This window comes from Hyaena hyaena, unplaced genomic scaffold (assembly GCF_003009895.1).
Source record: "Hyaena hyaena isolate Hyena2069 unplaced genomic scaffold, ASM300989v1 scaffold_139, whole genome shotgun sequence".
Classification (NCBI taxonomy): Eukaryota; Metazoa; Chordata; class Mammalia; order Carnivora; family Hyaenidae; genus Hyaena; species Hyaena hyaena.
The window spans coordinates 3303103-3316972 of NW_024080771.1; the positions used below are offsets into that span (position 1 = coordinate 3303103).

The 13870-nt window shown below is 40.2% G+C and overlaps 1 protein-coding gene across 2 annotated transcripts; it reads left to right on the top strand.

The window, feature by feature from the left end:
- The first annotated feature begins 4244 nt into the window (after positions 1 to 4244).
- On the top strand, positions 4245 to 12131 carry TMEM70 (transmembrane protein 70). 2 transcript variants are annotated; one of them, XM_039238396.1, is made up of 3 exons: positions 4245 to 4556; positions 5755 to 5860; positions 11487 to 12131. In XM_039238396.1, the coding sequence occupies exons 1-3, from the start codon at positions 4359 to 4361 to the stop codon at positions 11942 to 11944; spliced, it is 762 nt and encodes a 253-aa protein (XP_039094327.1). In that variant the 5' UTR covers positions 4245 to 4358; the 3' UTR covers positions 11945 to 12131. The 2 variants fall into 2 exon arrangements, with proteins under 2 accessions (XP_039094327.1, XP_039094326.1); XM_039238395.1 differs by having other exon boundaries at positions 4246 to 4568.
- The last annotated feature ends 1739 nt before the right edge of the window (positions 12132 to 13870 follow it).

Sequence of the window (13870 nt, forward strand, 5' to 3'; positions counted from 1 at the left end):
TTGTGAAAAGTTGCTAGAGCATGTCAACTGCTCAGGCAATTGGTTGGCTTCATTCCCTTTCTTCCAGACACCTATTACCGAAAAGTAATCACGCCCCCAGTCCCTAGGGTTTGGGCCTTTCTTCCTCCCTACAAAAATCTGCCTACATGTCTCTCTCAGCCCCCGGTTGTTCAGCTCTCCTGGATTTTGATATCCTTCACAGAAATTCCAGGCTTCTGCCGGTGATACTGAATTCTGACACTCCACGCTCTCTCTTCCCCAGCACCCTTCCTCTCTCGCCCTCTCTGCCCCTCTGTCAATCGGCCTATCCTTTGTACATGCTTTGCTGTGGTTAAATTCAGGCACCCTTCCAGAAAAGCTGAAACAGCTAAATAAAGTTTGCACTCTGTTTAGGGGAGCGTGGCACGAAGGGAATGTAGGGCCACGACACTCACCATTACAAGTTGCTCAACTAGGCGCTGTTGTGTTAACAATGTCCACAAAAGGAAAATAGATACAGGCAATCCAAAGTTTGTTGACCTAGTTAATGACTTTTGGCTGAAAGACATGTTTTGTTGATCTGGCAGATAAAAGTTCTTGCTTTTTGCAGACAGATTGTTCTGGGTTACTTTTCAAAGCCTTTGCAAAAATTATTTTTTAAAGTTTTTGGTTTTAATGGTAGCTCAGAGTAGAGTTCGGCGGGGAAGAGAGGCGATGGGGTAAGGAGAGGAGACTGTGGGCCCATTTTCAATCAGACTTTTCCTCCTTTACTTCAGAAGTGTTTTCTCCCCTTCTATCTTACTCTTTTCCTCGTTGTATTATCACCCTGTAAAGGATCATTATATTCGTTGCTGAGAGAATGATAGAATTTTCCAGATGAGGATAATAAGGCTAGCTAATGCCAGAGTTAGGGCTAGAATCTAGGATAAGTTTTTATATGTAATCAATATAATATGCTTACTGTGCTTATTATGTTGCTTAGTATGAAAAATATAGGTTGCAGGTAAGTTTGGTTTTTTTCCCATGGACTTTTACATAATCATACTGTGTATATATGGTTCTATATTTTGTTAAATTTCCAATTTAACTTCTCTATATACAAAGCCTCAACAAGCATCATATTTAATGTCTGTATAGAATCACATTGTCTAACTGTGATTTTGATAATCTGTTGACGAATTATTTTCCAGAAAGATTCTTCTGTATATGTTTTAAACCAGTAGTGTATAAAGAAATATTTAGGGTTCTTATCAGTATGCTAGCTTTACCAACTTTTTTTCTTTTTTCCATCATGCTATTTTGCCCTTAAACTCACCTTTAAGGAAGAAAAGAGAGCTGGTGGATGGGGAGGAAAGACAGCTAAAAAACAAACAAAAAGGACATACAATAGTGGCCATACATTCTACAAGTGATAATTGTTTTTCAATTTTACATCAGCCTCCATTTTTTTAAATGTTTATTTTTGAGAGAGAATGAGAAACCAAGCAAGAGCAGGGGAGGGGCAGAGAGAGAGGGATACACAGAATCTGAATCAGGCTCCAGGCAATGAGCTGTCAGCACAGAGCCCCACGCAGGGTTCCAATTCATGAGCTGCGAGATCATGACCTGAGCTGAAGTCTGAGCCAAAGTCAGATACTTAACCAACTGAGCCACCCAAGTGCCCCTATCAGCCTCCATTTTTAATTAATTAATTTATATTTATTATTATTATTTTATTTTAATTTACATCCAAATTAGTTAGCATATAGTGCAACAATGATTTCAGGAGTAGATACCTTAATGCCCCTTACCCATTTAGCCCTTCCCCCCACTCCACACACAACCCCTCCAGTAACCCTCTGTTTGTTCTCCATATTTAATACTCTTATGTTTTGTCCTCCTTCCTGTTTTTGTATTATTTTTGCTTCCCTGTCCATCTGTTTTGTATCTTAAAGCCCTCATATGAGTAAAGCCGTATGATATTTGTCTTTCTCTGACTGACCAATCTCACTTAGCATAATACCCTCTAGTTCCATCCACATAGCTGCAAATGGCAGGATTTCATTCTTTTTGATTGTTGAGTAATACTCCATTGTATATATATATACCACATCTTTATCCATTCATCCATCGATGGACATTTGGGGTCAGCCTCCATTTTTAAAGGGAACCTCTTAGATGATATGAATGGGCTATCAAAGCAAATTTTTAAAGTCTTAGTATCATTCTAAATCCCATTCAAGTAGTTTATGTTCAACAAATCTCTATGTTAGTAGAACTGGGAAATCTATTTAAGTATAAGTAACACTTAAATGTAATTCTACAGCATAGAGTTTTCAGAATGTGATCCCAGTTTAGCTATTTAGAAAACTTGAGAAGCAAACCAAATATTTTCATTTGCTTACAGTATCTGTTGGGGGAAAAAAACCCCTAAGCTTAGCAGAAGTTCAAATTCGGGTTCTCATGGGGCGCCTGGGTGGCTTAGTCGGTTAAGCGTCCCACTTTCGCTTAGGTCATGATCTCGCAGTTCGTGGGTTCGAGCCCCGCGTCGGGCTCTGTGCTGACTGCCAGCTCAGAGCCTGGAGCCTGTTTCAGTCTGTGACTCCCTCTCTCTCTGACCCTCCCCTGTTCACGCTGTCTCGCTCTCTCTCTCTCCTAGAAATAAATAAAACATTTAAAAAAATGTTTAAAAAAAAAAGGATGCCATTAGACTGAGATCGCTCTAATACCATGGTAGCCTATGTAAGCAAACCAAACGTAAGCCAGAATTAATTCCTATAAATGTCTAAGAACAACCAATCACAAACAGCCAACTAGATTTCCCCAAATAATGCAACTGCTTAAACTATAGGAAATGAAATAACTTCCTTGCTTTTGCTTCTTTATCTTCTCTGTAAACACCTTGCCCCTAGCTCCTCTCCGTGGAGGACTCTTAACCACGTTCAGTTTGGTATTGCCCAATTTGAATACATTTTTGCTCAAATAAATGAAACATTTTAGTATATCTCAATTTATCTTTGTAACTGTTAAAACACTATATTAAAAGAAAATTTTAGACATATATCAGTAAATGGAAAATTGGTATTTGTAGTATCAATTACACTGAACAGAAGAGTTTTAAAAGTCTAATTGGAAGAGGGGCATCTGGGTGGCTCAGTCTGTTGAGCGTGAGACTCGTGATTGGGGGTCAGGTCATGTTCTCGCAGTTAGTGGGATCCAGCCTTCCCCACCCCACCTCAGGCTTCGTGCCCTAACAGCACAGAGCCTGCTTAGGATTCTCTCCCTTTCTTTTCTTTCTGTCCTTTCCCCACTCACATTCAAGCATATGCGTGTGCTCTCTAAATAAATAAACTTAAAAAAAAAATGTTAAGTGGAAGGTAACTTTAAGAAAATGAAGTTATTCATAAAGAAGCAATGTAATTTTATCCTTTTGGATACCCAGAAAAAAAGTAAATAGGATCTGGAGTTGTCAAGGTATTAGTTTAGACTTTTAGTTTGATCCTCTCATATGCAAATAGCATCTGGAGTCGGAAACATTGTTCTGAAATAGTAAACAAAGGTGTGTCCACTAGCTGGATGCTCATCATTCAAGACTCAGCTAACCTGAGCCTTCAGACAGTGAGGCCAAAATAATCATGCTGTCTTTTGGGCTTCTGAAGTATTTTGTAAATTGCTATCTTTTAATTATATTGCACTACTACATTTTAGCTTAGTTTTATGTTTCCTCCACTATGTTAGCACAATGGATTTCCCAATTTTTTGCAGTATCTTTATATCTTCCGCTCAGTCTTTACTATAGGCCTTCAATATCTCTTAAACAAGTAATAAACAAACGTGTATATGGATGTGAAGGATTCCAGAAGACGTATTTGACAAGTATCAGCATTATATGAAGAAGTTACATTTATTTTCTGCCAATCCAATGGTTGGATTAAATTGCCATTCATTTTTGTGCAAGTCGCATTATTACTCGGTGCTAACAGGCCAGCATTATTTTCCGGAATGAAAATCGTCTTGGAGGCCTAGAAAACGACGCCAACGAGAATGAAAGATTTAACCCTGGCTTCCAGGCTTTTTCCTTCGCGCATGGCTCTCTCCTCTTTCTCGTAAAGAGCGCTAAAGTCTGGGAAAGTAGAGCCGCGCGCTTGCAGGCTGTCTGCGGACCCTGCAACCAGACTCGGGTGGGCGGTGTTCAGAGCTCAGTCCGCGGGGAGCGCGCGTGGCAGGAGACGCTGCAGGCAGGCCGCGTATTCTGCGCACGCGCGTGAGGCCGAGCGTGCCCCGCGGACTTCTGGGGCGGGGCGAGCGCGGCTCGTCCCGGCAGCAGGCGGTTTGGGAGCAGGGCCTAACGGTTCCCGCTACCGCGGTTGCGCCGTCGGCCGCCGTTCGTCCCGCGCAGGATGCTGCTTCTGGCCTTGCGCAGCCCGTGGGCGGCCGGACTCCGGCTCGGCGGGAAGAGGACCGCGCGGTGGGCGGCTGCCGCGCTCCGAGGCCCCAGGGCGGCCGCCTCGCGGGTGGCCTGCTGCAGCGGCTCCCCGGGGCTGGCGGGTGGAGGAAGCGAGGGGCTGCGGGGAGCCTGGCCACTGTCCGGGAGTCGGGTGCGAACGCAGGTCCGCGGTCTGAAGGCGGGGCGGGGTGGAGGCTGAGGGTTGCTCGGGCCTGGGGAGCCCGCGCCCCGCCTGCCGGGTGACTCTGGTGCGGGGGACCTCTGCGACGGCCGCGCACACGCACCGGGCCTCCGTCTCGGGAACGGGCCTGGGGTCCCAGGGCTTACGGCACCCATGAGTCGAGGAATATCCGTTGGAAAGTGGTCATGTTCTGGGCGGTTCCAAGTAATTTACAGGGGGCTGCAAACCCGGCGGGTGTGTGAGGACTCTCTTCTTTCTGTTCTTGAGCGGAAGCTCGGAGGGATTAATTTGCAACGAAATTACAGGCACCACGTGGAGACCGAACTGAAAAAAGTCAGATTAGCGGATTTTACGTTTGTTCTATTTTTTGTTAGGTGAGCTTATTGTAAGGACTTATTTTGTTCTTTGAAAAAAGGGGATGGAGACCTTAATGCTCTCATTTTATCTGAATAAATTGTCTCCTAATCCTGCCCTGTGAAGTATCAAGACAAGGTTGAAACTTGGAAATGCCTAATACAGGCATTAGAATCTAATTACATTTCAGCATAAAGGGATTAGGCATGCCTTTTATATTTTAAAGTGTGTGTACTGTGAAAGTTTTAGATAGTCGGGATCACTTCGGTGAAATTTGGTACTGGATTGCAAGTGAAATATTTTACGAGGAGCAAGGGGTACAAGGAGACGAATAAGGAAAAGAGTTGCTCTTTAAAAAAAAATAGTAGCTATAGTATAAATATTTTAGAAGTATTAAAAACAGTCACGACCTCAAACAATTTGAATTTGCAGTGTTTTATTTACATTATACTGAGGGTTTTGTTTTTTGAAAAGCTAATGCGTTTACACTTTTGGCATTTTCATTCACCATAGAATGGAAGAGCCTGTTCCACTTGTTTTTACTTGCTCAAAGTCATACTTTATCTAGAAAGCTTTGAGCTGGGATGCAAACCTAGGTCTTCACACGCCAACGCCGCGGAATGTGACTGGAGTTCAGGAAAGTGATTTTGTTAGTTTTATTTCCTTAACTCTGTACATTATTTGGAGAGAAATCCTTAAATTATCTTATGTGACAGTTTTCTTTTACTCTTCATTATAATTTTAAAAATAAATTAAAATTTGTCTAAATGCACTTTATTATGTACTCACATTATAATGGTCTCTGTTTCAATAGATCCCTCTTTGTTGGGAAAGATGTGTTCAATGCTTACATACACAGCTTGAAAAATCAGAAGATGGAAGGCTGATTTATACTGGGAATCTGGCCCGAACAGTATTTGGTGGGTAATCAGAAGTGAAGGTAATTTCCTTTGTAAAATGTATTACCTGTATTATTTTAACACCTCTTAATCACAAGATAGGGGGAAAAATTAGGATATAATTTTTTTTTCTTGTGGCCTCATAATACAAGATTCAGAAGTTGAGACCTTTGCATTTCTAGGAGATTTAAAAAAGATTTTTGAAGACTGTTAATGACTGTGTGATCTATGGCGGGGTGCTAAAGCTTCCATCCTTTAGTCACCTCCCAAGATGTTTAACAACAAAATAAAACAGAACAAGAAGTGCACATTTATTTGTTGTAATAGTTGAATAAGTAGAGAAAAATTGTGGAAGAATACCACTTAAGAATAGTTATTTTGAAAGAATACACATTTACTTCATATATATATATATATTTATTTATATTTATATTTATATTTATTTCTAGGAGAGAGAGACAGCGTGAACAGGGGAGGGTCAGAGAGAGAGAGAGACACAGACTGAAACAGGCTCCAGGCTCTGAGCTGGCAGTCAGCACAGAGCCCGACGCGGGGCTCGAACCCACGAACCGCGAGATCACGACCTAAGCGAAAGTCGGACGCTTAACCGACTAAGCCACCCAGGCGCCCCACTTCATATATTTTTAAATTTGGCAGTTAAAATGAGCACATAATACTTTCATAATTAAAAAATATATTCTTCAGCTTTTCAGTTCACCTTAGAATTTTCAAGAAACATGTTTATTTAGTGGCTTTTGTGGGCAATAGTAATGGAGAAGAAACACAGTGTATTAAATAGCTGTACGTTTGAAGCTCTTAGTTCCTAATTTGGTATTTAGTATGAAATAATTTATTAGGGAAGGTCAGAAGAACTTAGGTATGTGATTTGCTCAAGTTCGTCAGGTTGTATCATTTTAATAATCTTTGAGAATAACCTGAAATATCTGAAGGATTACTTTAGAGCCAGGTCAGCCACAAGAGCTCAGCACCTGCATTTGCATTCCTATTTTTGGTTATGTTGGTGTCAACTGATCATCTAAAATTTACTCTGGAGGGGAGCCTGGGTGGCTCAGTGGGTTAAGTGGTTGGCTCTTGGTTTTGGCTCAGGTCATGATCTTGCGATTGGTGGGTTCGAGCCCCACATTGGGCTCTGCACTGACAGTACAGAGCCTGCTTGGGATTCTCTCTCTCTACCCCTCTCTCTGCTCTTTCCTGCTTGCTCTCTGTTTCTCAAATAAACTTCCGAAAAAATTTTTTTTAATTTACTCTGGAAATCTGTTAAGTTCTCAAGTGTGAGGCATCAAAATAGACTAGTATAGCTTTAGATATTTAAAACTTTGGCAATAAGGGCTGAGTATAATCACTATTGAGAGAAGTTCTGAAGTTGCTGGAAAATTTAATTTTGAGTGGTAGAAATTTCTTTAGGAGTCAATACATGAGTAGGCCATTGAGCCTTTGTCACATATCTGGCCTGGAGTACCTGGATTTAAACTACTAGATATGTTAACGGGGACACCTATGATACCCTTCATTCCGAACAGATAGCCTTCCTTCAAATGCAGTGAAGGTTTACTAATTTATTTATTTCTATTTGACTTTATCCTGTAAAGGTGAGAATAGGTTAATTTTTGTGTGGTTATGATGTAGTATTTGTGGAAGAGCATAGCCATCCATGGTATTTGAAGTTCTAGAATTGTAACTTATATAAGAATTTAAATGTTTGAGTTCTTTAAACATTATGGTAATAGAAAGTTACTGTATATCTGCATATACTCTATAGGGATTACTGTTTTATTTATTTCTTTACTTATTTTAAAGTTTATTTATTTATTTATTTTGAGAGGCAGCACATGAGCTTGAGCCAGGGAGGGGCAGAGAGAAAGGGAGAGAATCCCAAGCAGACTCTGCACTGTTAGTGTTAGTACCTTTTTAAATGGAGAACTGAGGGAGAAACAGTTTTTATATGTAAAACTAAATGAGAGACATTAAGATAGAGGTAGCATTCTTGGAGATTCTTTAAACTACCAAATGGAGGGGCGCCTGGGTGGCTTAGTCGGTTAAGCGTCCGACTTTCGCTTAGGTCATGATCTCACGGTTCGTGGGTTCGAGCCCCGCGTCGGGCTGTGTGCTGACTGCCAGCTCAGAGCCTGGAGCCTGTTGCAGAGTCTGTGACTCCCTCTCTCTCTGACCCTCCCCTGCTCATGCTGTCTCTCTCTCTCTCCTAGAAATAAATTTTAAAAAAAATTAAAAAAAAAATAAACTACCAAATGGATCCTAGTTTAAAGACATTTGAAGAGTCGTTTAGTTGATCATTCTTGTTAATTCATCAACAAATAATTAACTGATGTCATAGTAGCCTCATTTTAGGATGAGAAGAATTTGAACATGAAGAGGTGTGAAAGAAGGGCATCCCAGGCACGGAGGTAGTATGAGCAAAGACGTGAAGCTGGGAAAGCCCAGAATATATTGTTTAGAAAATGGCAGTTATTATGGGGCCCCAAGGTGGCTTAGTTGGTTAAGTGTCCAACAGGTCATGATCCCGTGGTTCATGAGTTTGAGCCCCCACATCAGGTTCTGTGCTGACAGCTCAGACCCTGGAGCCTGCTTCAAATTCTGTGTGTCCCTCTCTGTCTGCTCCTCCCCTGCTCATGCTCCTTTTCTCTCAAAAGTAAATAAACATAAAAAAAAAAAGCAGTTATGTCAATTCAGGCAAATAAAGTATATGATATATTAGTTTCCTCAGACTCTTGTAGTAAACTTGGTGGTTTAAAGCAACAGAAATGTGTTCTCAGTTCTGAAAGCTAGAATTCTGAAGTCAGGCTGTTGGCAAGGGCCATGTTCTCCCTGAGGGCTCTAGGAAAGAATTCCTTGCCTCTTCCAGCTTCTGGTGTTTCCCAGCAATCCTTTGTGTTCCTTGGCTTGTAGATGCATAACTCCAATTTCTGCTGCCTAATTCACACAGCCTTCTCCGTGTCTCAGTCCTGTTCTGTCCTTATAAGGGTATTCTCACTGGATTCATGGCCCGCCCTGTTCTGGGATGAACTTACCTCAATTTTTGGTTGTCTACAAAGACCGTATTTCCAAATGAGGTCACATTTGGAGGTTCTGGGTGGAGATGAATTTTGAGGTACATTATTCAACCCACTATAGTGTGACAAAAGTCTTGGGGAATAAAGGGGTAGTTGGAAGGTCTAAGATTGCTTTTACAGAAGGCATCTTGGTCCCCATTGTAACCCTATTGTATGAGTACCAGTGTCATAGCAACTACCTGTGGGAGGAAGGAAGGAATTATTTTTAAATTACTGATGCCAGATAATTATGCCGTTAACCAATAACAGTGTAGAAGACTGTGTTACAGCCTCATCAACAGTATGTTGTCAAACTTTTGGTTTGTGGCAGGTTTGGGGAAAAACAATATCTGACTGTGGTTTTAATTTTATTTTTCTTATGTTTGAGGTTTATTAACATTTCGTCTGTTTAAGAGCCATGTGTATTTTTGTTTCAGTGAACTGTCTGCTTCTGTTTCTTGCGTGTTGTGGACAGGGTTGTTGATCTTTTTCTTCTCATATCCTAGTAACCTTTGATATGCTCAGGATGTTAGCCCTTTGTGATATTAAGTTGCAAATATTTTTCTCATTTGTCTCTACTTTGTTTATGTCCATGTACATTTTTTTTTTTAAATATTTTATTTATTTCTAGGAGAGCGAGAGAGAGAGAGAGAGACAGCGTGAGCAGGGGAGGGTCAGAGAGAGAGGGAGACACAGAATCTGAAGCAGGCTCCAGGCTCTGAGCTGGCAGTCAGCACAGAGCCCGACCCAGGGCTCGAACTCACAAACCGCGAGATCATGTCCTAAGCGAAAGTCGGACGCTTAACCGACTAAGCCACCCAGGCGCCCCTGTCCATGTACATTTTTAATCAGATTTTGGTGTCTTCTGGATCGCTTCTGTGTTTTGAGTCATCATTAGAAAAGTTTTCCCATTCTCAGATTATGAAGGACTTCATGGATGTTTTCTTCTTTTATCTCTATGATTTTATTTTTTATATTTAAATATTTGGATTATTTGGAATTTTCCTGGTAGATGATCTGAGGAATGGATTGAATTTTATCTTTTTTATATGGCTCTACAGTTGTTCCAACACCAATTTGCTCACATATTTGAGATTTATAGTACATAAATTAATAGTAAATAAATTTCCATATCCAGTTAGGTTTATTTCTAGATTTTCCATTTTGTTCAACAGATCTGTTTTATTGTGTACCATTACCACGTCATTATAATTATAACGTTATGTTTTAATATCTAACTTCTCCCCACTCTTTTTTCTAATTTTGTTTTTCCAAATTAACTTCATAGCCAGTCTGTCTAGGATCTCAACTTGTCTATTTTCTAGAAATTTATATTTTAAGTCATTTATGGAGATAAAATATATATAACATAAATTTACCATTTTAACCATTTTAATTTTTTTAGTGTTTTTTATTTTTATTTATTTTGAGAGAGAGAGCATGCACAAGTGGTGGGATGCAGAGAAAGAGAGAGAGAGGGAGAGAGAGCTCCCAAGGAGACTCCACACCTCAGCGCAGAGCCTGATATGGGAATTGATCTCACCAACCCCATGATCATGACCAAAATCAAGATTTAGTTGCTTAACCTACTGAGCCACCCAGGTGCCTCTTAACCATTTTTAACTATGCATTTCAGAAGTCAATGATTTTTAATCTTTTTAATGTGACAGATAAAAATATCTCACTATTTTAACTTGAACATCTTTCATTGGTGAAGAAATTGAAATATTTACCACGTGTTTCTTTCTTCTTATATTTTATAAGTTTTTATTTTCTTTTGAGAGGGACAGGTATAACAGGAGTAAGGGAGGGGCAGAGAAAAAGGGAGAGAGAGAATCCCTAGCAGGGGTGGAGCCTAGCACAGGGTTCAAACTCACTAGCTCTGAGATCATGACCTGAGCCGAAACCAAGAGTCAGATGCTTAAACAACTGAGCCACTCCGGTGCCCTATTTCTCATGTGTTTCTTAACCACTGGTGTTTTTTTTTTTTTCTTTCTTTTTTTCCTTATAGTTTGGTGTTTTAATCCTGGACACTTAACCTGATAATGTTAGTCTCTTATTTAAACATTATATGTTAGGTATGTGGAAGCACTTATTAATAGAGTTTTATTTATTTGACAGTCTGCTTACTGAATTTTAGAGTATTCATAAAGATCTTTGAGTAATATTGAATCTTTTATTGGGAAACTGAGGTTGAGGGCCAGTTAACCCTAAAGCACATTTCTTACCTGGAGAGGCAGTGCAGTGTTGGTCCGTGGCCTGGACACTAGAGTCAAAGTGCCTGGGTTTGAATCCCAGTACTGCCATTTGGTAGCTTTGTAATATTGAGCAAGTGCATTATTTTTCTCATGTTTCAATGGGAGTGATGATGATAATTGTACATCTGTTTCATAGTGCTTTTTCAAAGATTTTGTGAATAAAACATATAAAGTATGTAAAGACAGCCTAGGAAATAATCATCATATGTGTGTGTTGATTTTGTTGTTTTGATGATATAAGAAGGTGGAAGTATTAATTGGATAGGTTGATTGTTTTATACCATTTATAAATATTAATCTCCCATTTTTTTCCCTATTTAGGTGTGAAATGTTTCTCTTACTCTACCAGTGTCATCAGCCTTGCATTTCTACCATACATTTTTGCACAAAATAATATTATATTTGGAAGCCTGCCTTTGCAAATACTATTTTATGGCATCATAGGAAGCTTTACAGTGATCACTCCAGCACTGCTTCACTTCCTTACAAAAGGCTACGTCATTCGGTTGTACCATGAAGCTACAACAGACACTTACAAAGCCATTACTTACAATGTTGTGCTTTTAGAAACAAGTACAGTGTTTCACCAAAATGACGTGAAGATTCCAGACAGCACCCATGTGTTTACCACGTTTTATGCTAAAACAAAATCACTGTTAGTTAATCCAGCGCTTTTTCCAAACCCTGAAGATTATAACCATCTAATGGGTTATGACAAACCATTCACTTTTGATATGGAAGAAGACAGTGAAAAAAAACAGGTTAAAGATGAGAAATGAGTCTGCGGTTTTTATATTTGTGCTTAAATGTGATTTATGTTCCAATGTATAATAATTAAACTGCCTTTTGTTTTCTCTTAGTGACTGATTGTTAACACTAATTTGAAGTTGTATCAAACAACTTTTAATTAGTTTGCAGAGAATTCTGTTTCTGTATAATAAAATAAGCTATGGTTGAAACACAAAACATGTAATATTCTACCATTTATGTTTTTAAAAAGTGTGAGAATACACGTCCATGCTGGCATGTGCACGAGTAATGTTATATAAGTGGTTGCCTGTAACCTGAGGATCAGATGTCAGAAGCAAATAGGAGAACCATTTTTCTTTTATGTTAGGATTTTTCTAAGTGTATAGATACTAACCTTACCCACATTAAAAACTCTAATCTTAAAAATTCAAAAATTAAGGGAAGTAATTACAGTGTTAATCTCCCTTTGGCTCAAACCACAGGTTTTTGCCGATCTTCTCTGGCACAGTTGCCCATAATAAGAATCTCCATGTCCAGTTGAGTGTGGTCGCTAGAGGAGGAACGGTGCTAAGTGGTGGTGTCTTTGGTGGTACCAGTCATCCCTCTGTGTGCTCTTCTTTGGTGTAGCCTGTTGGAGCAGGAAAAATCATTGGTACTAAATCGACAACAGTACCTTTTATAAAAGAGCAATCTCTATGCTAACTTTATGAAGTCCTGGCCTTTTAAGATTTTTAACCTCTAATTGTAAAATCAAAGTTGGTTCTTGTGAAGGATTTTCAGCAAGGAACAAAAGGCCTCAAATCATGCTACTTAGATCAGTAGGCAACTTCTTAGGTGCCCAGTGTGTGCCAGGTACTGTGCTGGTTGTCAGTCACAGGCAAGAACAAAGCACCCAGTCTGTATGGAGCTGCCTCATGTCTCCTATCGTCTGCCGTGAGGGTACCCCTCATCATGGCTTACCTGTGTTTGAGGAAGGTTGATGGGGAAGGAGCAGAGGCATCACTAGTTGATAGAAAAAGGTCAGGTCTGAAGCTGCTAGGGGCTTAGAGGAGAGAGGGTAAGGTAGAAAAGTGCCATCATTTCTGAGACCCAGAGCCCGCCCTCTGCTAGGATCAGCCAGCTTACGACCCTAGTAGAGAGCAGGCTCTGGGTCTCAGAAAGGTGAACAAGCTGGTACTGTCTCCATCCTCAGGTTAGGCCTCTGCCTGCTCCTCTGTCCTATGTCACCTAGATCAATACCTGTTGCTATTTTGGCAGTTAATGTGATTTGTATATTTCTATTAAAAATTATTTCATGATCAAATGTTCTTCATGGGCGCCTGGGTGGCCCAGCCGGTTAAGTGTACGACTTCAGCTCAGGTCATGATCTCACAGTTCGTGAGTTCGAGCCTCGCGTCGGGCTCTGTGCTGACAGCTAGCTCAGAGCCTGGAGCCTGTTTCAGATTCTGTGTCTCCCTCTCTCTCTGACCCTTCCCCTGTTCATGCTGTCTGTCTCTCTCTCTCTCTCTCTCTCTCTCAGAAATAAACAAAACCAAAAAAAAAAATACTCATCGAATATCAGAAAGTAGAAGAAAGAAAAAAATCACCCTTAATTCCACTCCTACAAGAAAAAACAGCATTGTTAATATTTTAGTTTTCTTCCAAGTGTCACTTCGATCATAACTTGTTTTGAGGACCTCACATCTCTTTCTTTAAATGTTCTGTATCCATATAACCGTTTTGCCACCTGTGTAGTGGAGTGAAAGACCTATTTTTATTAGTAGCCTCATAATTCAGAAGACGACTTGGTTGTTTAGGGGAAAAGAAGCCTGAAATCCTGAGAAAGATGACTTCTCAAGTGCATGGTCTGGAAAGAACAGCATGCATAGAATTTGATTCATCACTGAAATAAGTCAGCTGAAACAAGTCAGACCAAGGTGAGGAGGAGAAATTTATACACATATTCTCTATGCCAC